Source organism: Meleagris gallopavo, chromosome 1 (genome assembly GCF_905368555.1).
Source record: "Meleagris gallopavo chromosome 1, MGAL_WU_HG_1.1, whole genome shotgun sequence".
Taxonomy (NCBI): domain Eukaryota; kingdom Metazoa; phylum Chordata; class Aves; order Galliformes; family Phasianidae; genus Meleagris; species Meleagris gallopavo.
The window spans coordinates 130,249,261-130,276,953 of NC_139404.1; the positions used below are offsets into that span (position 1 = coordinate 130,249,261).

General features: G+C 40.6%; 1 protein-coding gene across 3 annotated transcripts in view; it reads right to left on the reverse strand.

Moving 5' to 3' along the window:
- Nucleotides 1–27,693, reverse strand: part of MGAT4A (alpha-1,3-mannosyl-glycoprotein 4-beta-N-acetylglucosaminyltransferase A) — a 76,439-nt gene extending 48,746 nt beyond the window's left edge. For 2 of the 3 annotated variants that reach the window (XM_085213711.1, XM_085213702.1), the window contains exons 1-2: nucleotides 27,536–27,693; nucleotides 23,538–23,852 (exon numbers count right to left, since the gene is read on the reverse strand). In XM_085213711.1, coding sequence (XP_085069837.1) covers nucleotides 23,538–23,631 — 94 coding nt within the window. In that variant the 5' untranslated portion in view covers nucleotides 23,632–23,852; nucleotides 27,536–27,693. Of the gene's footprint in view, nucleotides 1–23,537; nucleotides 23,853–24,111; nucleotides 25,155–27,535 lie in introns of those variants that run through there. The other variant, XM_085213708.1, reaches the window with a different exon arrangement.

The following is a 27,693-nucleotide window of genomic DNA, read 5'->3' on the forward strand; positions in this document are numbered from 1 at the left end:
TTAACATCTAAACAAAAATGACATTTCATTAGAGTAGATGCCACACTCAAGTACATGATTGGTATCACTCCCCAAAATGAATGATTGCAGGCTACCTAGATTCTTGATTTCTGTCTGTACAGGGAAGAACAGAACCAAAGCACATGCAAGGTTTTATTGAGGTTTCCATAGCAGTGGATAGCCTCAGAAGCAGCCTACACCGAGATCATCAGGTCTCTCTTGTCATCTTTCTCTATGGTACAAGATAGCAGACAACCATTAGCAATTATTCTCTTCCTGCTTCTTCTTAAAGTAGGAATTTCTCTGTGGCAAAGTCTGCATTCCTCCGGGGAAAACAAAGAGAACCCTATGGTTCAGATGGGCACCTCAAGTGAATTCACATCCTCCCATATTGAAAGACAAATTCTTGGCAGAGATCAGTGCTCTTTGTACACTTACTACAAGGTACCATCATGCTCAGTGCTCTGATTATTCTGGTGCTCTGAGGAACAGTAGAGTTCAGGGGGAGCAAGTTGCACAGGAATGTGACAAACAGTGGAAAAAGGCAATACTTCCTGCACTTCCACCAAGGAGAATCCATACTGCACAACCAGAAATATCTTACTCCTAAACTCAGTTTGTATGTAGTAATCAAGATTTTTCTACCTCTCTAATTCATGTAGGTAGTAAGAAAATGGCAGTTACAAGACTCTTGTAATTTCACAGCAAACTGAAACTTTCAGTCATAAAACCACAAGTAACACGGAAGCCAAGTGAAAACGAACTTTCATCATATGAAGAAATGAAAACCACAATTTTGTATTAAGAACTATCAATAAAAATCCCTTACTGTGGACAGGATACTTCCACAGAAGGTAGTTGTTAAAACATCTTTAACTTACAATTTATATGTAAAAAAAAAAAAAGAAAAAAAAAAAAAGGAGGAAATCAGTCATTTTCTCCTTAATGAAATTAAAAATAATACATGCCAAAGTTGACCTTTGGGAACAGCATGAAGCTGCTTAGGGACTAGGAAAAGGTTCTTTACCAGAAGGTGGTGAGCATGGAACAGGATGTGCAGGGCAGTGGGCACAGCCCCAAGTGCCGGTCTTCAAGGAGCGTTCAGACACCACTTTCCAACACAGAGTTTGAATTCTGTGTAGACCTCTGTGAAGCCTGAAGTTGGACTCGATGGTCCTTTGTGGGTCCAACTTGGGATACTCTATGTTTCTGTGATTCTATGATATTAACTCTTATTTTCATGACATTCTATAGCAGTTCCTGAACAAAGATTATTGAGAATGTAGGTTTCTAACTGTGGTACTTTGAAACTGTTCCCAATAGAAGATTCATCCAGTTCAGTTCTGGGGCTCCAAATGAGCACTACTGGTACTACATTTGTATTACTTCAGACCTCAAAAGTGAACAACTTTAAGAAATACCAATTCATTGGTCCAAAATAGTCAGCTTCTCACAACTACTTCAACCAGACACATCTGGGTTAAGGAGACTGCTCTGAAAGATACATAAACTCCTGAAAGTCATCCTTTAAAAATACATAACTGCATTTTGTTAGGTCACAATATTATTCAACCAAAAATGCTAAAAATAAGTATAGCCATATTTTAAGTCCACCAGCCTGCAAGCATTTTGCTAGTTACTCATGTAAAATCAAGCAAAAATTGTTGTTTGCAAGAACTGAGGCCATTTGAAATACTTATATCTCTAATACTACAAGAGATTTATTTTTCTTTTCATATACTTGGATATTAATGTGTCGTTTCATGTTCTACTATCATATTATTGTTCTATAATACTGTTATCTGTACTTAGAAATAAAATAAATTTCATACTACTTAGCAGTTTCTTTAAGAGGAGTTATACTTTTATCATACTTGAAGTAATACGAAATGCTGATCAACTACTCAAATACTTACTTAAAACAAACAACAACATAAAAAAAATACAAGGACCACAACAACAGTAACATCAAATTTGACCTTATACTAAAAAGCACTTGTAAAAAACAAAATGGCTCGTCCAGTTCAATAATAGTGGTCATTGCCTCTACCTGACTAGAAAAGTGGATGACCCTTAAGGCAGTGGGAGCTTCTAAATACTCAAAATCTGAAAGAAAAGTGGTGTCCCTCAGAGGTCAGTACCATGGCTCTTTAATATTTTCATCAATGACACTGACAGTGGGATCAAGTGCACCCTCCACAAGTTTGCAGACGACACAAGCTGTGTAATGCAGTTGACACATCCAAGGGACTGGAGCCACCCAGAGAGACCTGGGCAGGCTGAGCCCATGTGAACCTCAAGAGGTTCAACAAATCCAAGTGCAAGGTCTTGCACCTCGGTCATGGCAATTCCTGCTATCAGTACAAGCTGGGGGATATAAGGATGGAGCATAGCCCTGCTGAAAAGGACTAAGAGGCATTGGTGAATGGCAAGCCGGACACAAGCCAGCAAAGTGCTCCAGCCCAGAAAGCCAACCGTATCCTGGGCTGCATCAAAAGTGTGGTCAGCAGGGCAAGGGAAATGATCCTGCCCCTCTGCTCTGCGCTGGCAAGGCATCACCTGGAGTACTGTGTCCAGATGTGGAGTCCTCAGTCAGGAGAGACATGGACCTGTTGGAGCATGTCCAGAGGAAGGCACAAAAATGATCCAAGGGATGGTACACCTCTCCTATAAGGACAGGCTGAGAGAGCTCTGGGGAGATCTGAGAGCAGTCTTTCAGTATTTAAAGGGAGGCTGTAAGAATGAAGGGGATGGACATTTTTTTATTTTTATTTATATATATTTTTTTCACACGATAAGGCACTGGCACAGATTGCGCAGAGAGATGGTGGATACTCTGTCCCTGGAGACATCCAAGGTCAGGCTGGACACGGCTCTGAGCAACTTGATCTAGCCATAGGTGTCCATATTCATTTCAGAGGTGCTGAAATTCAAATTCCAATTCAAAAGCTTCTATGGTTCTATGAAAATAAATGCATCAAATGACACTCAAGTACTGAGGCACGAGCCTACAAAACTAACATCAGGGCCTTATTTTTATTTAAACTTTGACTTAGCTCAAGTTTGGCATTTCCTTATTTCCACTCTCCAAAACATGAAATCATTTGAAATCTTTTTTCCTCAGTTTACATTGATATCATTAATAGCTTTCCATCAACAAATTTGGACTTTGAGAGGAAGACGTGGTAATGTGTTATGCAGAAGTCTCATTTGTATTTTAAAGATCACTTCTTTCCTCATGAGGAAAAGGAAATCGAAATTTGCAAATGACTGTAGAAGCTTATCTGGAAATTGAAGGCAGTCTTTCTGAAATGGTTATGTATGATACTTACGACTATCATACATAAAGAAGTCAATAGTGTAGTATTCAAACCACATTTGACCATTTAATGTTTTATTGTTCAAAGGTTTCTCTAAAACTTAAAGAAACTGAATTGATCTTCTGTCAAAAAGAATAAAACTACTTTTTCCATAGCTCCTGTGTTGAAAAGAGAAATACTGAACATAAAATCATGAAAGTCTCAGAGATAAGCAATTACTGTCAAAAAAATATATTTGTGTTTCCGCAACATTATAAATGACTTTTCTTCTGCTGAAACCCAGGATAATTTAATAAAACAGAGGAAGGGATTCAGACAGTAAGTTAATGGCTTTACATAGCTGATGGAAGAACCCCAAAACATATCTGATCTCTAAAAAATAAAACATCCTTCTTCAACAGCAATGGTAGCAAACATTGAATATAACATCTGCAAAAATTTCAGCATGGTCAATTTTGTTTTAGAATGATGAACTTGTTTCAATGCAGAACAGTATATTTTTCCATACTTTGCTCTGGAAGTCAGAAGGATCAAACAAAACCAACCAGCCTTCATGGTTCAAGTAAGAACAGTCATCTTAAGAAATTTCTTGAGAACTGAAAGCATTAATTCTCTTTTTCTTTTTAACTCTGGTACTTTCAGCAAAACCCCAGAAGCTGAATCTAAATATTTTAGCTGGCTTGATGCTGTGTATTTCTTGGAAAATTAACACTATGTCAACTCATTCAATAGTTTGTGTTCTCAATTTTTTTCCCCCTCTCATTACAAGATGTTCTCCTAAATCCGCAAGCCTAGAATTTAGACAGGCTCACTTGAAAGATGATGCTGTATTTTGAATATTAAAAATTCAAGCCAAATTGATTCTGTCAACTCTGAAGGTTTGCAAGTTTTTGACCTGAGACGAAATTTAAATTCTCAACCTACTCCTCCTTCTCTGGGTTCTTTATGACTCTCCTATTAAACTCCTGTGAGAAGTCACCCACAAAGACTACATTACTCTAAGTAACTAGCTCAATCCATTCTCCTTTTTACTACACTCTTGATTACATCATTCAATTTACTCTGAAGATTTAGACAGTTCATTAGCCAAGTTTTAAACCAGATGTCAAGTTTCTGAACTCATCATGGAGTTGCTGAATATCTTAGCATAAATCTAGCTTATTAGTTTTTGGTTTCTTACTACAATTTGTACACTTCAACATGATTTTTAACAGCAAAGAGAGTTCTCCCTTAGATACTTTAAACAAAGGTATCAAAGTAAAGGAATAAAGAAAAATATCCTATAGTTTGAATATATGAAAGCATTTTATGAATTACCTCAGCACAATTAAAATAGCATAAGTAGTCTGGACCGTGGGTAAATTACCTTTACTGGCAGAATATTCAGTGTAAAGTAATTCCAAAGGTAAAACATACTGAGCAACAAGGTGGTAATAACGTCCTGCAAACACAGCTTAGCAATTCTATGGATATTCAGTTTAATCATCAACAGTTCCTAGGTTTGGATGTTTTTTTGTTGTTGTTTGGTTGGGTTTTTTTTTGCTTGTTTGTTTTTTGTTTGTTTGTTTTCTGGGTGTTTTTTTTGTTTTTTTTTTTTTTCCTTATGTTAGTTTTCATATTCAAAATTTTTTTTCTAAAATTGTTAGCAAGAAAACTACTTTGGGTGCACTTTTACACTGTCAAAGTAGAGCACAGACATCTATGAAATAGGCAGACAAAGCAGAATTTTGCTTATTTGTTTTCCATAAACCACTCAAAAAGGAAAAAGAGATGGGTCAGCATCAAAGAAAGAACCTAGGTACCGAACTTCCAATTACAGCACACACTTGAAAACTGAACACTGAAAGCTACATATACACAGACAAAAATCTTACACTGAAATGAAAACTGAACAGGATTCTTGATCAAGACATTGGTATTATTAAAGCAACAATCACTGAAAAACACTCAACTCACTGTTCAGATGTCTCAAGGACTGCTTGGATCCATCAACCATGTTGCAGACACAGTACTTAACTACTGCCAGAAGCATGCAAATACAAGACAGCCTTGATCTGTCTGTTAAAGCTGACTGATAGAAAAATTCAGATTTTGTTCACTTATCTTTGACAGTAGCAAAAGATACACACACACACAAATATATGTATATATACACAAATATACATATAAAATATTGCATCAGAGAATGGAGATAGAAGCACTACGAAAATTAGATGTTTGGTGATCCCCGGGAGGTATCTCTTCCAAGAAATGAGCAAAAAAGCACACAAAGTAAAAGGGGATTTTTGCATTCCCAAAATCTCTGCAAAGTCTGACACCATCTAGCCTTCAACACAGATGCTATAATAGTCTGGGTCTCTAGTAAAAGCCGCGCGACTGCATAAGAGCAAAATAAGTGTGGGTGCTGGGTAATAGGTTACCTCTTCTGATCCTTTGGTGATTTTTTTCAATTTATTGTTTTCCCCTTTTTGCAGGGGACCAGAAAGGGCAAGACTGGAGAAAACAGAATTGAGAATTGCCTTAAAAAACCCTTACAACCCCCAAGAGTGTTTCAGCAAGTCTGTTAGTATTGTTGCTCTCTTCCTCAAAGAGAAACGTTTGCTGGCTGCTAAAGAGAACACAATCTACAGCATAAAAAGCGTCATGAAAGCTTCACAAGCCATTATTTGTCTTATCAATCAAGCAGGTTTACAAATATGTTAAATCACAGGCCATTTCCACAACTGGAAATAGAACAGATTGAACTGAGGTGACTGTATTTAAAAAAAAAAAAAAGAAAAGAAAAAAAGCAAGCTGTAATTTACTCAAGAGCTCTGTGGTGGTACAGCTGCATGTCTCCAAAGGCAGATGCATCAGACAACAACAAAAAGAAAAATCACAAAAAGCTCTATGACCTTTCCATATCAACAGCAGGCAGTTGAGTCTTCCTACAATCTGCAATCAGATAGACATCCAGAGTAACGGATCTGCCACCCAGAGAAAAGAACCAGCCACAGGCCTGGCACGTATAAAAGAAAGCAAGACAAGTACAGAAAGCTTAGTTTTGCCACACTGTGGGCCTGATTTATATTTCCTGCTCTTACCAAACTGAACTCTTGAAATCTCACAGCCTCTTTGTTCACTAAATGGGAACAGGAAGAATGACTGCCTTCTGACACAGCAACAAAAGGCTCCGGTTGGCAACAAAGCATTGCATGCAAATATTCAATTAGTAAAAATGAGTAAAAGCAAGAACAGCTACCTGGTGCAGCAGAATCCTCCCTCTGTCCAAGAGGGGGATATTCAAAATATTATTCAAATGATTAGTGTCTCACTGACAACAGTACTAAACTCACCAGCAGTTAAGTTTATGGCCCATCCTTGTGATAACCCTTTCAGTTTTCCTCTTCCAGCCCTAGGGCTTCTGCTCATTTGCTCCCCACACATAAGCAGAACAATCTCAACAACCTAAAACTTTCAGCTGAAGTGCTACAAATTAAAGGTTTCACAGCAAATGCTTCATGTTCTTTGCGTGCACTCTTTAGATTGTGAGAACACACTGTAGAGTAAGTGCTAATTCTGGCACTTCAGTACTTAGTTACTGTACAACTCACTTCTTCCATTAAAAATGGGGACCAAAAATAAAACACAAGTTACTGTCATGTCAGTGGCAAGCTTCACACATTCCTATTATACTTACGACAAGAATTATCAATATACACGTTGATACAAACCAGAGGGCTTAATGAAGAGCTTCCACACTGAGATTTATATAGAGCCAGTAAGTGTATAAAAGGCATGTTATTCCTCAGTGAACTAGAACCTGGAACTGACTGTCATGTTGACAATCTGGCACTTCTATTACAAGAAAGTCTCTTCACTTCAATTATATAAGGTGTAGAAATAACTTCTGCAATTCCCCTAAAATTAGTTCAAATGCTTTACAGGATTCACAAAATCATGGTATTAAGTGCATCAGTATCCACTGTGTGGTGACAATACCTGCACTTCACTGCCTCTACTTCCTTTAGACCATGCTTAATCTGTAACAGTCAGTTACATTACAAGCTATCATATTTGTAGTATCATTTGATCGAGTAGTCCTCTTTGCTCCTCACACACAAATACTCTTTTAAATTGAAATCCTGCTATGTTAATGCATGGCAGACAAAATTATTTTTCATGTCAGTCAAAAAAAGAAAGACTGAATTCAAAAGCCTTCTCTTCTTCAAACGTCTTATTACACCAACATTTAATTTGACTATGATTTTCTACATTATCTTAAAACTGGCAAAGGTCAGATTTCTTATTTTCAAAGAATGGTTTTGGTTGGAGGGGACCTTACAGGTTATCGAACTCCAATCCCTGCCATGGGCAGGGCTGCCCCACACCAGCTCAGGCTGCCCAGGGCCCCATCCAACCTGACCTTGAGCACCTCCAAGGATGGGGCACCACAGCTTCTCTGGGCAGCTGTGCCAACGCCTCACTGCCCTCTGAGTAAAGATTTTTTTTCTTAACAGCCAGCCTAAATTTCTCCTTTTAGTTTAAAGCCATTCCCCCTTGTCCTATCACTATCAGACTGCGTGAAAATACAGTCTCTCTTCTGCATGAAATCTCTCTTCTGAAAGGCCGCAGCGAGCATGCCCTGAAGCCTTCTCTTCTCCAAGCTGAAGAAGTCCAACTCCCCAATCCTTTCTTCATAAGAGAGGTATCCAGCTCTCTGATCATCTCTGTGGCCCTTCTGTGCACCAGCTCCAACAGCCCCACATCCTTCTTGTGCTAGGAGCTCCAAGCCTGGACACTGTATTTTGGGTGGGTTTTGCAAAGTTTTGTGAATACAATTACTTACTATTTGTGGAACCAAAATCCTGCTCTCACTAACATTATGCAGCCATCCAGCACCCAAGAAATAGCCAGGAAACACATAGTGGCATTGGCTCAGGAAAATATGAGCCATGAGCTTTCACTGCACTTTAGAAGTCTGGACTCCAGAGCTCAGAAGATACTCACGAATTACACTCAAGTGCCGCTCTCTCAATGTTTGGTTGAGGAATCAAACCAGTCACATGGGTATGGCCGAGAAGTTCTATCCACACACAGAAGAGGCTGCAGAATCCAACTGTGCCAACTTGCTTATAAAAACGGCAAAATATCATCACAATCTGATATAATGGTCAGGGATTAAAAACCGAGTATAGGTAGAAATCATATTTGTACCCAATAATGTCAGATTAACTGATGACCTAAGAAAGTCTTAAAAAAAAATTAGCCCCAAAAATTAAAGTGTGTTTATAAAGTAATTTTTAATCTTCTGTCTTGAAACTGTCTAAAATTTGCAATATTGTGTCCTTGAAATGTTACAATATATTATCATGGATGACTACTCCCTATGAGCTAATTAGCTTCCTTGTTCCTAACGTGAAATGAAAGCTTTTTATAAGCAAGTTATGATGAATTACAGAATCTGAGGTAGAAAAGTAATCAACCATGCAAATACAGAATAAAGCAGTACACTGTAAATGCTAAGAACAGATATGCTATAAATATAAGCTGTTAAGAAAATTGCTCAAGGTCAAATTTTATCAGTCCTATTTGAACGCTGTCCTGTGGGCTTTTTCAGTTCAGTGTTTATGGCCGTACCTACATCAGAATGTTCTGTTATTCTGACAGAATTAGAGATTACATAATTGTTTTTAAAATACACAATAATTCATGATTTATGTAACAGTCTTGTAGAAAGATTTCAGAAAAAAACAAGAGGTCAATCATTCTCTTATCTCTAAGTCTTGTTATCCAAACTGACAGTCCATTTCAGCAATCTTGTACTTCAATCTACCAGAACAACCAGGCAGAATTACTGTTTATTTCCCTTGCTTCCCACACAGAAGTGTATTTATTAGGACCAGAAGTATTTAAAAATATGCTTATTCAAGTAACTTGCCCTGCAAAGAGCAGCTTGTTTCTCCAGTGCAGCTTTTCCTAACTTAAAATAAATAACTCAAGAATTCTAATTACTTAACTTCTTCGCTGCAACTTGTTCACATATTGCACTTTGGGATCTGTATAAACAAATTATGGTTTTTTGTTCTTTCTGATTTTAACGCACTACCACAAGTCTGAAATGTTTGCTTTGAAAATTTCAGGGCCTGATCCAATCAACAGCCAGATACTTTTGTTTAAACATTCCTTTGCAGCAGGAGCTGGCATTGCTTTCACTAAAATTTTTAAAGCAACCTGAATATAATCATTTGTAATATCACCTGGCAAAACCTCGTTACTTTGAAGTGCAAATTTCAGAATCAATTTACTCGTAAACATTCTTTTGACAAAGTAAAAAAACCTACTTTCTCAGAGATGCCACTTATACAAAGCAGAGAAGCAACAGAGCAAAACAGCTGAGACTCTTGGAATCTGCTTCCTTCATTTTTTATTTATTTATTTTTTTAAATCAGCCAGGCTAGAATTGTAACTCTTCATGAAAGGTTTATACTTAGGGGGTATTTTAAAAGCTGGATAGAGCAGCTAAGAAGAGTTTTAAATGTCTCCTTCTCATTGTCTCTGTGTATAAATCATTAAATACAGAAAGATCCACTTAGGATTTTTCCCATACAAGTGTAAAAACCTCTATGACACCGGTCTGCGCTCTGACAGAGGGTCTGACTACTTTAAACACAAGGAATAGAAATAATAATGTATCAGAAAATTCAGTCTCCCACAACTAGAAGAGATCAAGTCAACAGAAGCATATGGTGTTCTGTCTGTGCACTGGCTTCAGACAATAAGGATAATTAAACACATGATTTGTCTGAGAAGAGCTACTGACAACACACGAGCTGAGCTTCTTTTAAACAGAAAGAATAATAAGCTACAGCAATGGCAAAAAATATAAATTCACATTTGCAATTGCTTTGTCCTGACCTAAATGCTAACCTAACTAGTATTTAGTCTTCCTTGCCTAGTAAACAACACTGCCCAGGTCTTCACGGACAAATATAATCCTCAGAGCTTTTTAGGTTCCAACTTTTATGTTGTTGTTTTTGGTTTAACTCCTCGTGCTCAGAAGCACTGTCAATTCAGTCATTTCTTCTTTGAATGGAAGGTCTCTGAAATCATATGCTAAATCAGTCCCACAAGAAGTAACCAGTGTTTAACACATCTCCAACCCATGCAGAAACAGTAAGAATAAATATGAACTTCACCTATTCTATTCCCAAAAGCAAAGCAGATCAAGAAAAAAAAAAAAAAAAAAATCAAATTTCTGCTATAGATATACTTAGCACAAAATGTTCATTTTAAGAAATTAATAAAAGAGCTCAGGATTACTCATGTAATCCAATGGTTTTGTGTAATTTGGGTATTAATCTTTTACAGTGTCTGAAGAAAAGCATTATCTTTAAACAATCTTCATAAAAAACCTACTTCTTGTCTCTGCACAAGACTCCAAGTGTGGCTTTATAACAATCTGTGAGATACTTAATATTGATATTACATAGCCACCTCTAAAATTAACCCTGGTGCAGCACTGCCAATTCTCACCTGCTATAAAAGAAGAGACACCTCTTTCACCTGAAGTACACAGAGATCTGCTGAGAGTGTAAACAAGAGTAACTACTATCCTTTAGGTAACTCAACCCCTCTCAGTTAGCTTTGCTACATGTGATCATCTGTGGCATCTCATGTTCCTCCTCAGAACTCAATCACCTGTACTGTCAGCTATTTTTGATGAACAAGTACATAACTCTGTGTTCTATAATTCTCAACTACACATGCTACTGAGAGGTCTCAAGTTCCTGGAGTGTTGTTTTGGTTCTAAATACATATAATGTACGTATACATAATAAATACCTTTTTTTTTCCCTACATACCTTCTTATAAAGGTGCTGAAGTTTCAATTTAATTTACTAAACATAGTGTTCTCTAACAGACTGGAATTCATAAAACTGGAGTCATTGATTTTCCTTGTAATGGTCTTGACTGGAAAAGGGATTTGAAAGAGGAAAAAAAATAGTCTTCACAAAGGTTCACAGTAAAAACATTTTGTTGTGCCTTTGTTATCCAAACCAGTGTGCACAAACAGCAAACCAATTTTCCAAATCAATTAGGATCAAAGAAAGCTTGACTGGTTACCTGCCACTCACACCTTGGTAACAACAGCCAGTCATTAACTGAATCCACATTTTTTTTTTTTTTTTGGTAATCCTTTTGCATAGAGTTATTAACCGTATTTTAACATTAGATAGATTGAGTTTTAGTCAAAGGTTATACATTACTCCCTGTATTTATAATGTAACGCATTGGAAATCTCAAAAAAAAACAACAAAACAAACAAAAAAAAAAACAAAAAAAAACACCTAATCTGAAATGAGTTTGCTTTTCCCTTCTCCAGCTCTGGTTGCATGAGTAAATTGTGCTGTTAACAGCACCACACCATTAACTACACAGCTGGAGCCAAAGCCACAGCCAGTGCCTCCCATGGTGCCCAGAGCTGAGGGACAACCCAATTCAAAGGATGAAATCAAAGATTCTTGGTTAAGAACTGAGAATAAGGTGCAAGTCCTCTTTGTTCTGGAATACCCATATGTTTTAAATAACTATAATTAGGAGAATATTGATGACAGACTTAAATACTACTTAGTGGGAGCACTACAATACACGCAGATGAGGTTTTATTTGGAAAAACACAGAATCAGGTACCCTGGCTTAAAGATGATAATCACACTAACCGCTCTGCAACTGTGAGCAGTGGTGTAGCTCAAGCCTGTAATTATGGCATTAGAGCAATTAAAAATTCAACCCTAGCTGGACTCTCAGAATCAGTCTAACCTCAATTCTATCACGGAATCAATGCAGGGTTTTTTTTTTTGCCATTGTTTCACAGACTTAACTTCCATATGATTAAAAACAAAAAAAGCACAAGGTTAAAACTCCTGGTGGGGCAGGAGGAATGTATTCAATTTTATGTCATCTGCAAACACCAGAATACATAATGTATTTCAACAGATCAGAATGTCAACCATGGCAAATGGAACTGTAAACACAAGGTTAGAGAAGATGCTATTTGGTTTCTAGTTATACTTGATTAAAGACATTGGAATGAATTTCTTGAATAAGAAGCAGAAAGATTGTGCTTTTCACAAAAAAAAAAGTTACCAAAATATTCAGTAAAGAAAATCAACAGTTTGGTTTAACTGTCCCAAACCTATTTATTATTACATGTTAATTATTTTTAACTATTTTTCCATCACACTACCCTTTCTCAGTGTTATTCAACATTAGTTTGTGATGCTACAATGCCCCAGGGAACTGTGGCTCCTTTTGTACTTCGAATGAGTAAAGATTTGAGTACAATTACAGCTTTCATATTGGTCTCTTCTAAAACAAGGAAACAAAGATTTGTGGAAGACCTAGCTCAGTGCAGGAATTATCCCCACAGAAGTAGAGATGCAAGAAACATCAGATGACTATGAACTACACCTTCATAAAACTGAATGGAAATAGAATATTTTAATCTTCTGTTATGGGAAAGATTTTGTTGTTTGTTGTTCTGTTGTTGGTGGGGTTTTTTTGTTTGTTTGTTTTGTTTTTTTTTCCCCTAAGAGAGTCTTTTTGCATTACAAACATTGCAGATATAAAGTTGCATTTTACTTCTGAAAGATGCAGATCAATACATCCATAGGGTAGAAATGTTATTGTCTCATCACTCTGAATGCCAGTATTCAGTATATAAAAGCAATCTGCTGTGCAACTTTTAATCAGTGATAATGAAAATTAGAGCCAGTTGCATCAGCCACCAACCCAACAGTTTCCCTTACACACCATAATGGAAATAGCTTAGCCATCAGCCTCCTACATTTAATTTTCCTTTGGAAAAAAAAAAAAAAGTATCTATAACCTCTCAAAAAGCAGCAGTTTATCCTACACTTTGAAGCTGCATTTAACTAGCAGCATAGTGAACAATCAAGAAAAGCAGCATTCATAATTTATGTGCAAACATCTGCTTGCGTCTTAAATGAAGCAGTGCTCCTCTCCTCACCTTGTGCTCCAGTGATTGCGTGTGAGTGGTGAGAGCCAAGATCACGGGGTGGGGAGGGAACACCCAAACCCCAACTGAGATACTGCAGCCACACAAGCTCCACACATTTGTTTTCCTACCACTGTTTCCACAGCTTCTCACTCCTGGGGACAGGAACCCCAGCGGGCCAAGCTCCTCCCAAGACTCCCTCCCAAACCCCAGAAACCCCCCATTCCTCTGCTCCTGGAGTCCCAGCCTGAAGATCCAGCTTTCTGCCCTTGGTCCTGCATTGACACACAGCTCTTCATGTTGTCCCTCAGGGATGGCCTGCACACAGTAACAGCATCTGCCTTTGAACACTAGCTAAGCCAAAGGAGCTGCAAAGACATCACAGCTCTTGAAAAGATCAATGACAGACAGCCTATCTTTGTTACCTGAGTCCATAGTTTATCGCTGACTGCACTGGTGAACAACTTAGACATGAGTACTACTTGTAATGAGACAGTGACTATAAGGACATGTTATGAATGTTCTACTTTTTTTTTTTTCCTACACGGATGGAAACTCTCAACCTCACCCATTTTAAACCTTTGATCACTGCAAGCTGCACATAGTTAAAATCCCACAAAACCTGATGCAACTCATCTTCAAAACACAAGACAGAGTAAAATCTCCTGTTCAGCTATAGATCTTTTCATGTTCAAAATTTCTTCTAAGTTAAATACAGTTAAATTTAAACCAATGTGCTGTAAATACAGGACAAGGAATTAGTCTACTTTTACAGCACACAGAAACACTTTAAAAAGCACATTTTTTGTATACAACTGCTTGCCCAATAAAGCACTGCAGAAGAAGACGAAGGAAAACGAACCCTGACCTACAAAGGCCATCTCTACCTCTGAATGCATATGTCCCATTTACAGCTGAAGAGAGAACAGTTATTACACCAGCATGTGTCTTCACACGGGAGTTTCAGAAAGGTCGCCAGTATTTCTGTTGAGAGCCTCCCTGATCAACAGATACATTTGTGCAAAGCAAAAATGTTTAACCTTGCTGCTTACATGCAAACAAAACCTCTGACATGTGGACTCTATACATCCTCCTGAGCATGACTCACAGCACATATGCCAACCAACCAACTGGGCAGTAGCTGAGCAGTTGACCACCTCGGTCATCCCTAAAGCACAGGAACTACTGTACAATTGCTCAATAACTACTTATCACAAATACACATTTGCAGGAAACTTCTCAAAGGTATCACTCACTGTGCACACAATCAGGACTTACAGTTACACAGCCATCTGGTCAGCAGGAGGATACCAGTGCAACAGCATCCACTCATCTGGGGTGAAATAGATTATACATCTGAAGGATTTCTGCCCAGGCCAGATTTCCATAAAGAAGTCACGCCCACCAAAACCCAGGTACCCCAAACCTCCTCCGAGAGTCATTATTCTGTGATATGTTCAGGCACCGCTGAGTATTCAGGGCTCAGACTCTAAGAGTCAACTACTATATGTTCTTAGATGGACTCAGCCACGGACCAATGTAGCACAGAAAAGAAAGAACGCTGGAAAATAAAACCATGCCACAGGAAGAAAAAGCAACCTTTCAGTTCTGACAGCCTGAAGGCTTTTGAGAACCATAACATTATTTGTTTCTACCACAGAATTGTCAATATCTGTCTGGGAGAGCCTGTACACGTAAACCAAGACACTTTAAACCATTCATTTCTCTCCCTTCAGAAACCAACAAAACATATACTTAGAAACCAGAAACTACAGCAAGAACACCTAGCTTCCTAAATTAAAATAAAATTAGTTAGCTGTGGATCAGTCATTACTGTTTACCATCCTAATACACTTCGAGAAAACTGATCTAACAGAAGATAACAAGAGAGCTACCACTCCAGTGCTATCCCTAGGAGCTAAAACTAATAGAAACTCTCACCAGCTCGGGTAAAAAAGGCAAGTGCTGTAGAAGTTTGATTACTGTTTCTGCACTTGCTAGTGGATGCTCCTTGCTTCTTTGTGCACCAGTAACTGCTGAACAAGCTTAGTTTCCAAGTATAGATTCTAACTTGCCTTCCTTGCAAATAAAGAAACAAACAAACGAACCCACACCTTATAATCAGTTTTAACAGACTCTCATGTTGCTGCAAATCAGCACCACCTGTAAGTCAAATGTGATGCCATCACACTTGCTATATTCAAATCTCACTTCAACAGTACTTGTACAGCTTTTCTCTAGGGGCTGTACAATTAAGAGGACTGTTATCGAAACAATTACCTCGCCAGTATATAGCAATGGAAAAGAAATCTAGTTCAGCCCATCCCTGAAGCATCTGAGGAAACCTGCATATTCATGATGTTGATATGCAAAAATATGATGCATCAGTGGGCCACAATAGCAACATCTATGTACGATAAGCATAGAAACTTGTAAATTATTTACGAGAATAAAATAGTAAATATATATATAGCTGCAAGCAAAAATATGGTTTGTTGTTCACTGCTAGATGGATGGGTGGCATGCCTGTGGGAAACATCAGCAGAAATAGACAGAAAGCTGCATGAAAGCCAAGAAGACGACCAGAAAAGCAGTTAGAAGTACAGCACTAAAAGACCATTTAGAGTAATTGGTTTTTAGGGAGAGACTAGCTGGAACAGAGCCTTTCACTGTGAGCAAAGAAAACACTTTCTATTCGCTTTCTAGCACATTCAGAAAAACAAAACATGGTGTGTTATAAACAAACCTAAATTACAGACTTACCGGTATCTCATCCTGAAAAGAAATAGCTTACAGGATTCTAATTCAAAGACTCCATCATAAAGAAATAGGCTTTTCCACTGTCCAGACAGCAAATAAAGTTGTGATTACATAGCAGGAATAGGGGTATCGAACAGGATACTACTCTAAACTGGAGAAGCAGTGAGGGGGACGAAATCACACTTAAAAATAAAACCAAGAAATCCTGAGATTTTTCTAACAGAGTACTTTAAAGGTCCCCAGGCATAGAAAGGTCAGTGGACAACAATAATAAAAAAACTACGTGAATCTACCAAAATATGAGTCAACATTTTGTGTATTTTTAAAGGACCAAATGTTGAAAATAATAAAGAACAACTTCTGCATATCTTATGCAAGCATCAGTATTATTTAGTGATGAAATGCACTGGCATGTCATTCTTAGCAAAAAGAGAGAGAAACTTAGCCAAGGTGAAACAGACCTCATAAAAACAAGTTAGAAGGGTCTTCTAGGGATCATCTAGCCCAGCCCCCAACTTCTCAGGACTAGTTTCAGCAACACAGCTAGCTCAAAGTTAGATTATTCCTGCCAGCTGTACATCACAGAGTTGTAGGATACAATCATAGAATGCCTTAAGGCAGGAGGAGAATTTAAAGATCATCGAACTCCAACCCCTTGCCATAGGCAAGGTTGCCAACCACTGTAACAGGCTGTCCAAAATCCCATCCAACCTGGCCTCGAATGCCTCCAGAGATGGGGCATGCACAACCTCCCAAGGCAACCTGTTCCAGTGCCTCACCATCCTCTGAGTAAAAAAAAAATTAGGCTCGATGTTAGGAAGAAAATCTCCTCTCTTTTAGTTTAAAGCCATTTCTCTTTGTCTCGATGCTATTAGACCATTTAAAAAGTTAATCTCAATCCTGACTGAAAGCTCCATTCAAGTACAAGAAGGCCACAATGAGATCTCCCTGGAGCCTTGCCTTCTTCAAGCTAAACAAGCTCAACTCTCTCAATCTTGCTACATAGGAGAGTTGCTTCAGCTCTCTGATTATATTTATGGTCCTCCTCTGGACCCGCCCCAACAGCTCCACATCCTTTTTGTGTTGGGGGCCCCAGGCTCGGACGTAACACTCCAGAATGCCATTCCTATCTGAGCTTTACTTTGGGATTGTCATATTGGCTTTAAAAACCAGCATGGCTTGGACTTGTGCTAGCCCTAATCAACTCAGTTGATATCAACTTTTGATATCAAACAGGCGTGTCTGACTTGAAATCACCAGTGTAACCTGTTCTTGAAAATGCCTACAAGGGAAATTCATCATTCCTTCCAAAAGTCCACTGTATGTAAGTATACCTGCCCTTACCAAAACTTTCCGCTATCTGACCTCACTCTCCATTCCAATTTCAGTCCAATATATTCTATCATCCAAAGTGATCATGAACATCAAACTGCATCCTTTATTTTTTCAGGAATTCTTCTAATATTGAAAATTATCTTCATGTTTCTCTTTTCATACCTTCCCTTTAAGTTAAGTAATGCCAGTTCACCAACTTACCCTACTGTATAAAGTTTCTGATCTTATATCATTTGTTGCTTCTTTGAACTTCAGCTATTGAGCCTGTTTTCTTTGCAGTGCACCACCCAGAAACAGAAACAGCACCAAGCAGAGCAGAAAAAACACTTCCTGTGTCTTGCTGAGATAGCATACTTCCTTATCACCCCTTTTCTGCTAAGTTTGCTTTCAATTCTACAATAATGTGATGTTACGTTTAGCAAGTGACTTACAGTAAACTGTCATTCCTAACCAGAATCCTAACACCAAGTTTCCACCCTATTCTGTGTGCATGAATTTCCTTTTCCCCTCCCGTACCACATCCTGTTTGTCTGGGGCACTTTCATCTATCTTCAGCAGCACTCATCCCAACTCTCCTTCCACTCAACTCCCCTTCTTGACTAGCTCTTCTCTGGTTTGCATAAATGGCTTTAAACTTCATTCTCTCAGACTATCTGCCAGCATGCTGCCGTTCGAAACACTTCTTTCATCATCCAGATTCACTAGTGAAAACACCAACAAGCACCAGGGCAGACCATTATGAAGCCTTTCTTGCTCACTTAATGTGTCAGTTATTATCCACTATGGGAAAACATGATATTTGCAATGGATTTCTTGCTAATAACTTAGCACACAGATACATTTGTAGATATATATTTTACAGTAGAGCTATTCATGTACGAGCATCTGTGTTAAAAACAAGAGTCTTTCCTGAGCTGGCTAAAGGATAGTCTCTGCGTGAGAGCAGGAGAATTTTGGAGGAGTCATGCAAGCACAGAGAACTCAGGCTGAAGAGCTATTAAAAGAACCCATGCAGAGCAAAAGCATTGGCTTCCCCCACGTCTGAGGGTTGGATTGCAATGGAGAGCAGAACCTCAAGCTGTTGGCTGAAGTTAGCCTTATTAAATGCTAGTAGCAACCAAGTTTTAGAATTCCATCAACTGCAATGCTAACCTAGCTAGCATTTTACAAACAAGACAAAAGGACAAGAAGTGCTGCAAAAGCTCCTTTGGCTGTGACCCTTTCCAGAGCAGCTCAGAATCACTGGTGTCAATAGTACTACTGTAACAGACCCCACAGACACAGAGATCCTGCAGACCTGAACACCTGAGCAGCAGGCATATATAACTCTTCCACTCAATTTGTCTGCAAAAGCACGATCAGTATCTGCACGTAAGTCACAGTAACCATTCCAAACCTGCATTCCTGACTGGCCTTAATGCAATTCAACCGGTAGTTTTACTACCAGTAAGCTATGTGCCACTTGGTCAGCTTTGGAAAACCAAGTTCGTAGTGTATTTCGGATAACAACCAGAGTAATATCTGCGTGCTGATGCTACTTCCTTCAACTTCAGCTCCTGAGAGACCTGCAGCAGAATTTCCAAATGAAACCAACACTTCCTTTCTACTTAAGAAAAAAGAACAAGAAAATCATCTCTCCTCTTGCTCAAACAAGTTGATCAATAAAAATTGTTAAACGTGTGACCTGCTCTAGCATCCCACTCCTTCCTTTCCCCTGCCACTACTCTTCCCATTCTGCAGACATTTTAACTTCTTCGGTTGATCTATCTTTATATATATTGTTGGAAAATTAGCACAACTGAAAATCAGAATGTGTAGTCATAGGACTGCAATCAGCATTTACTCATATAACAGTTTCTCTTAAGATCAAAGCACAAACTACAGTGGGTTACAGTTGCAAAATACTAACATGCATCTCTTAGATTTCTGTTCTATTTTTAAGGAGAATATATGCATAATCACTGCCAAGAAAAAAAATAATCCTCTCCTCCCTGCTCTATCTCCTCAGTGGCTCTATAGGACTTTTCTCCCTCTGGGAACTAATTTCTGCTTCTTACTCCAAAGCCTCCCATCATTGGCTGCTGCCTTTATTTTAGGTTAAGTTAGATTGTCGTATTCTTGTCTTTAAGTTTTGACTTTTTTTCAGCACTTAAGATTCCTGTGGCTAAGAATCAGTGTGGGAATTCCAGTAGTAAGAAGGCAGAGGAGAAAGAAGACAACAGTTTCATTATATTCCAGGAAGACCTGATTGTGGCCTTCCAATGCTTGAAGTGAGCATATAAACAGGAGGGGGAACAGCTGTTTACGAGAGTGGATAGTGATAGGACAAGGGAGAATGGTTTTAAACTGAGTGAGGGGAGGTTTAGGTTAGATATTAGGAGGAAGCTTTTCACTCAGAGGGTGGTGACCCACTGGAACAGGTTGCCCAAGGAGGCTGTGGATGCCCCATCCCTAGAGGCATTCAAGGCCAGGCTGGATGTGGCTCTGGGCAGCCTGGTCTGGTGGTTGGTGGCCCTGCACATAGCAGGGGGGTTGAAACCAGATGATCATTGGGGTCCTTTTCAACCCAGGCCATTCCATGATTCTACGATGATATGCTATTTCATCGTAGCTATTTCTCATTCTTGCTTCATAGGAGAAAAAAAAAGGTTGTGCTTAGCACAAAACAGTCATTCCTACCACCATTATTTAAATACGAGTGAATATCTGGCAAACTAGGAAGCTGGTGAAACATCTCATAAGAGAGAGTCCTCTCTGAGATCTTCCCATATGGTTTTAAATCAGCACACCAATATCAGCCATTCTCGTCCAGTGAGCAGGTTTTATCATAACCCCCTTGGTCGAACACCAGCGGTCTGCAGATCAGTAGTACTGGGAAGCACAATTCAGTCCAAGTACATGTGTTAAGCATGAATTTGCATAAGAGGAGGAGGAATTGCCCTCACTTGCTTAGGAGGAACTCAAGGACATATTAAACTGAACTAGCTCTGAACATTACATAACAGCAGGTTCTTTAGGTGTGCTCCCCTCCCCCCCTCCCCCCCTTTATGTGCACCAAAAGAATCAATTTTGGTAAGATCTGTTTTCCAGTATCTGCCCCATTTATGAGCTGTCCATAGCATACTTCTAATACATAAAAAGTAGTGTTACAATTCCTGTTCGTTAGTCCCACAAAAGAGAGAGGTTTCTCCCACGTGCATTCAGGGCCTGCACTGCTTCCTTACAACTTCAGTGCTTCTGGGCACTGCACGGGTACAGAAAGTGACAAAGGTCTTGCCTTAATTTTAAGTATATGCCCCAAAGACAAGAAGTATCCCAGTCAATTTGCTTCAAATGCAGTTAACTTGAAAAGCAAAAAACATAACCAGGAACTTCATGCAAAAAATATCACCCAACCCATGAGAGGTTCATTATGTACTCTAACTACTGAGTAAGCTACAGCCATACTGTTGCCAGTGATGGCAGTTCAGACAAAGTTTACCCTCCCAGCAACTTTCTACCATATCCATAAAGTCAGCAAAGCACTGTTCCACAGAGATAATTTTTTTGTGCTTTAAATTAGCAGCAAAGCCCGTATCATGTTGCAGTGCAAACTTATCATGTAGACTGGGACAGATATGCTTGTTAAAGGAAGACATCATAAACAAAGATATCACACTATCCCAGTCTCGTATTTATTCTACAAGTGGTTCTACATTTTAAGTACAGTCACCCAGGATCCTGGTTGTTCGAGTGAAAAGAATCACCTGATTATTGGATTTGGGTCATTGGGACAAAATTTATTTGTCTACCACTTGCTCTTAGTTTTAAAAAAATATAATTAATATTTTAAACAGATGGATTTACTTTGCTGTCCAAAGACTGACAAACACCTTCAAGAAACCAATGTATGCCATCTAAGCATAATGAATAACAAAAGAGGACCACAGCACGTGACACATCATAACCTTCCAGTGAACAGGAACAGCAAGTGCCGTATTTGCGTCTAATTGAGCCTCTGAATAATTGATAATGAAAAAGTCATCAATGAATTAAGAGAACATTCTGCAAGGCTTATTAAATAAACAAAATGTTGGAAGCTGGAAAAAAAAAAATATATGGATTCTTATTAAGCAGATACTGCTAGTTTCTCAACTTTTCCCACTGGTATAGAAGTGTGAATTAAAATGTGGTACTGAAACGAGCTCAGATCTGCTTTGGGTTTATACAACCTGCTCAGCATTTCATTAACTTACACAAGCAAAAGAGAATTTCAAAAACAATATTCTATGTATAAACTTGAAGCGAAATCTGAAGACTGGGTTTTCTAGATTATAGTTCTATAACCATTATTCATAATTAGTGTATTTCTGATGTCTTGTTAAACCTATTTTTATTGAACAAGTTACATCTCATTGCTCAGAAGACAGACCTCGAGGAAGGTAAGTGTAGAACTCTTATACTACCATTAAGTATTGATTCTGAGCATTCAGATGGGAAAAAAAAAAAAAAAAATGAAGTACAGACAAATAACAGAGCAGTCTCACCAACCAAAGCTTAAATTGTCACTAAGCACCATAGACAATAGCACTCTCTTGACAGTGGATTTTTGTTGATTACTTTAATTAAGATATTATTATATTCTTTGAATGAAGAGAGCAATATTTATAGACCACATTATGTTAAGAAAAAAAAAAAACACACCAAAAAGACAAAATTTCAGATACATACATCTTGGCCAAAGTGAAAGCAAAAATTTTTTTTAGGTTCTTCAGGAAGAAAAGAATTATGAACACGAAATTTAACCAGAGAACGAGTGCTGTATTAACCAAAGTTAAAATGCTACTTGCAATGCAATTCAAATATCACTTTCTTGACAGTGTTCTGCACTTCTACACTTTTGTTGCCCAATGAGAAGATCTCTATATGACCCCAGCCCCAAGAACGTGACATTTTTAATGGTGCTTACAGTTAGAAGGCTGTCCTACCAAACAACCGCCACAGCAGAGATCAGGATACATAGCACCTGCTGCTTCTCTACTAGTGTCAAATAGTACACTAAAAACAAAAAACCCAAGCCAATATGCTACAGACCTCACTTGCTTTCTCCAAAAAGACCCTTCTCATTCTTTTACACTTAAATAAGGATGCAACTTGGCTGCATTACAACAAATAATATTCTCAGAAAACCTCAGCCTTCTCTTACTTGACCCAAGGCACAACTGAAGATAATATTCTCAGCAGAACAGACAGAACAAACCATGGAGCAATCTCATTTGATACAGAATGTGCATTTTGAGATGACTCGATCTTTGAAGGACACAGATCAAATGGTTAGAAAAGAAAAAAAAAAACCTAACCTTTTTCTAGAAGCCATTACTGCATAAGTTCATTTGCTTTACAGAAAGACAAAAATCAGAAGAGTAAACAGTCCTGACCCTCTGAAAATCTGATTTTTCCAGGGTTCACATGGAATGCAACAAGATCAAACATTTTCAACTGTGAAAATCTATTACGCACATAGTTACTTTTTCATGATATTGCTCATATTATTACAATGGATACATTTCCCATCATGCAGTCAATTTGTTCATATTATTTTACTTCCTATACCACACTCAGAAGAAATATTTTTACACTTCCTACAAAGACAGCAAGAAAGAACAATCTTTGGACAATGCTGCCTGGCAGTTTGCCACTGCCATCACCGAATCATCGGGGAAGACAGAACACTGTGCCAAAAATAACCCTGTCCAGCCTGGTCTATTGGCCATATGTTACATGGGAAAAATAACAAAAAGAAAAAAAGAAAAAAGAACAGCTGTTTTACCAACACCCATTAGCCAGGAAAAACAAACAGTCAAAAAGATTATTCAGCCTGGACCGACCCTTTCCTCTAGCAGCAGAATTTGTTTTTCTTCAGTCATTTCTGTTTATTTTTATTTATTTTTTTTTTCCAAACCCGGATCCCTCCAAGTTAATTTTCCTGAATCTACCGGCGGGTGTTAAGTTCTCACCAAGGCAACATCTGCTGGTGGACAGGCAGTTTACAGATTGCTAATGCACGGCAGCAAAGCACACGTTTGCCCTACCCATCCTTCAGCCACGTCAAAGCCTGTTTAGTTTTGGAGCTCTTTACTTACCTTTCCCATTTTGCCACGCAGTATACCAGGACAAACTGAGGAAAGTAGTGATGAAAACTAACACGGTGGTCACAGTTCCATTTCGGAGCCTCATCTCATTTCAGCATCACACTTGGTTACGTTCCGTTAGCGATGAGGACCGGTCTTGTTGGGCTTGCTGCAGTCAAGTCAGCTCAGGTCCACCAGCAGCAGCCAGGCCAACGGCAACGCGAAGCGGAGCTCTCACATATCAAAGCTGTCACAAATCAATCCATTCCACACTGCTATAAACTTTCTTAGAGTTCTCATAAGTGATATGTCCTCTCTCTTCTATTCCTGTTCAAAGGAAACAAGATGGTAATAGATTAGACCAAAAATACTTACGGGTGTCCCCCGGGTACCAAAATACAGTAAAGAAACAGGTGCACGTTAGTTATTGTGGTTTACATGCACCCCTCTCTCACTGCCTCAGTTTCAGCCCAGAGAACAGCACCTGTCAGGTTAGTTTGTCTTTTTTTTTTATTAGGAATGCTTGTATCTGGAAGAGTTGTACTTGACATTACTTTGGTAGTGAAAGGACAAACATACACATCACCTGTATTAGAATTTTATCACAGAAGCACACAGGTTGGAAGGGACCTCTGGAGACCATCCAGTCCAAGCCCCCGCTAAAGCAGGCTCCTTACAGCAGGTTGCAGCTCAAGGCAACAGCACACATCCCTCCAGAGGACGACAAGTAGATAACAGAGGGTTTTCAGGAAGCCAGCAAGTCCAAAGCCCCACTCCTGAGCGCTCACTTTAACAAAGCCTCTCTGAAATCAGTGAGCAGAGGCTGCAAATGCAGCGGTGGAACCGCCCCCGGTGATCTGAGAGATCAGAGTTTTAAATAGCATTTACAAACATATACCATTCATCTCTCCCTGCTCGGTGCCAAAGCACTTTATCCAGCCACAATCATTTATTTTTTTTTCCCCCCCTCATTTAGCTGCAGCGACAGCACAGGCTGCTGTCACACACGCTGCTGTCACACACGCAGAGACAGTTCAATCCATAACAGCTGGCAACAACCCAGAAAGCCCACAACACCACCACAGTGCATCCGTACCTCTCCCGTCTCCTCACCACACCGGCACAAGGACAAAACATAGCAGTCAACCACAGGTCACTCTTACCACAGGTGGAGGGCCCATACCTCAGGACAAGAAAACCCTCAGCTCTCAGCTGTCCAAATGCAGACAGCACCTAAATGCACAATTCTAACAGACTGAGACAAAGAATGTAGAAATAAATTAACCAGTGTCCTGCTTTACACCTGGGGATGGGGAACTGATTTACAGACAGCTCAAGTAACATTTACAGTAGCTCAAGCATTTTATATTCTTTTAAGAGGCTGTCAGATTTTTTCCCGCCACCATAAACTACCTGTGATTGCTATCTTGCAATAAATAAAGACTTGCTTTGAATTTCCCTCACGAGCAATCTCTGTCACCCTCTTGCCTGGGTATGTTTAGAACAGGGAAAAAGACTCTTCATCATGTTGGTACCTGAGGACGCTGGTCACATCTGACCAGCTACCTTTCCCAAACAGCTTGCCCTTAGGGACATAACGAACAGACCTGGTCAGCAAACGAAAGGAAGGAACAACAAAGGTATGAGCTACACACTCCTGCATTCAAGCCTTGGCCACAACATGCAGGTTATAAAAACTGTTTACCTTCTGTGATTACCTCATCATAATAATAATGCTTCACGCCAGCTACATGCTTTGTTTTGAGGAACTGCATGCACAGATAGGTCTGTGGCTTTAAACATGAACTTGGACATCGCATGGTACATACAAGGAAGAGAATACATGCACTTAGAGGGGGAAGAGGACAAAGCAGCCGGTCAAATTCAGTAAGAAACAAAGTAATGACTGGGAATAAAAAGGACTGTGAAAAGCTTTACAATACAGAAACCTGAATTCAACACAATGAAAGATAAAGACAGCTGAGAGACCTATAGAGAGCTAACAGGGAGAGCACGGCATGCCAGGAAGTATCAGCATCACCAGCACCTTGAATAGGAGATGAACATTATCAGAGCTAGGGGGGTAGGCAGCAGCAATTAGGTCAAAGATAAAAGCCTGGATGAACTTTAATGGAAAGGAAAGAAAGAAACCACAAAACCCCAAAGTTCCATGAGGCCTGTCTGCAGGGATTTAAGGAGTAGGAAGGGTTCCATCGATTCCCAGACCACCAGAATAAGTGGCTAGACTGCTGGTAACAACACTGATAATTTATACTGTAATGCAGCCCAGAAATAGGCTGGCATCTGCCTTCACCATCTTTCTAGCAGCAGTCACATTGCTGAAGTAGCTCAGGTGGGCACAGAGGAGCAGGCTGCAAGCTAGATGGGATCATCCCAGAGAGACAGCTGGTCCAACATGCAGACAGGGGGCAGCCAGGAGAGTAAAAATGCCGTCTGGTAATGGAAGAAAAGGGAAGTGCCTTGCTGGAAAGCCTGGGCATCACTTCTACACTTGCTGCAACAAAAATCAAGAGGCTGCAATCAGGGCTTCTCGCTGCACTAATTGAATCCATAAGATGATACAGCCTAAAACAACTGTGAGAAATAATTTCTTGACAGCAATACGATTCCATTCGCTATAAGTTTGCACAGAACTGTGTCAAATGAATAATGCCTGTGGGTTTGGAGTTGGCTGGGTCTGCTTTCAGCCCTCTCACCCACAGGCTCCAAGAGCTCAGCAGCAGCCCAGCAGCACTCAGACCATCCTTCATGCGTTTCGCTGAACCAAATTGCACACATCAAGGCCATGCATGTGCCAGAACCATCCCAGCTTTCAGAAACGGATCTCGTTAAACCAGCAAAACCCCACACGCACATGAACAAACCTGACCCGTAGGTGGTCGCTTCAGATTGCCTCAATAATTTACTGCCCAAACTAAGCTAATTTAACAGAGAGGCAATCCGTTTTCAGGCGACATTGTGACAGGGCACGACCAGATACGTGAAGCCCGTGACACCGGAGCCAGACGATCCGTCGGGTCCCTCCCAACCTACAGCCACTCTCCGTTTCCCAGCGCTGCTGTGACTCGAAATCTCTTCCACCGCAGGAGGGGCCCCGCAGGCCACAGGTACCGGCCGGACCCGGCACCGCCAAATCGCACCTCAAATAAACTGAGAAGTTCCCGCCCGTACGCAGTTGCTCCTGCACTACGTGCGAAGCACATTTCCAACCGCAGACCATAAAAAGCCCGAGAGACACCAGTGCCCTGCAGAGGCTCCGCCGTGCCTGGCGGTGCGCGACCGAAGCCGAGCAGCGCCAGACTCGGCAGAGGACGAGAGAGGGTGCCATCCTGAGGGAGCCGGGCATACAGCCGGGATCCGGCCCCGGCTCCCTACACCGGGGGACACCGACCCGATTCTACCCCTCGTCCTGCTCCGTTCCCCCGCCGCCGGCAGCAGCAGGGTGACCTCGCTCTCCAAGCGGCGAGTCCCGAGCGAGTGGGGCTCTCCTCCGCTGCTGTTTACTCGGCGGACGACAGCACTGGCCGCCGCCAGCTGCGGCTGCGGAGATTGGGAGGGGGGGCGGGGGAAAGGGGGAATGAAAGAAGGACCGCAAACTCTGCTGCAAGCCGCGGGCGAGAACCGAACGGAGAGGGAAGCGTAGCACTCCTCGAGCAGCGAAGCGCAGCGGGGTGGGGGGGTGGGGGGGCAGCAGCGCCGCTCCGGACCCCGGCGCGGGGCAGAGCGCGGGGGCGGCACCAGGAGCCGCAAGCGGCAGGTCCGGCTGTATGCAGGTGCACGCGGAGCGGGGAGTACGGCCCCGACCTCCCGCCCTCGGGGAAGCCCGGAGCGGGAGGCTGCGGAGAGGAAGGACGCCCGCCCGCAGACCCGCGAAAGCAGAGCAAGGGGCGAACGGAGTGGAAAGGGATATCTGCCAGGCGAGCGCGGAGCTGGCAACCGGCGCTCTAGGCGCATAAGGGGAGAGGGTATCGGTCACGGGCAGACCTCACCTGTGCGCTACCTCCGGCAGGGGGAGCCGCGGGGCGCGGGCGGCAGAGCGGCCACCAGCGACTGCCTCGGCCGGCGCCGGAGCTGCCGCTCCCCTGCGCTCCCCTCGTCAGCGACGCGCCGGGAGCTCCGCCCCGCCCCCAGGCGCGGAAGCCCCGCC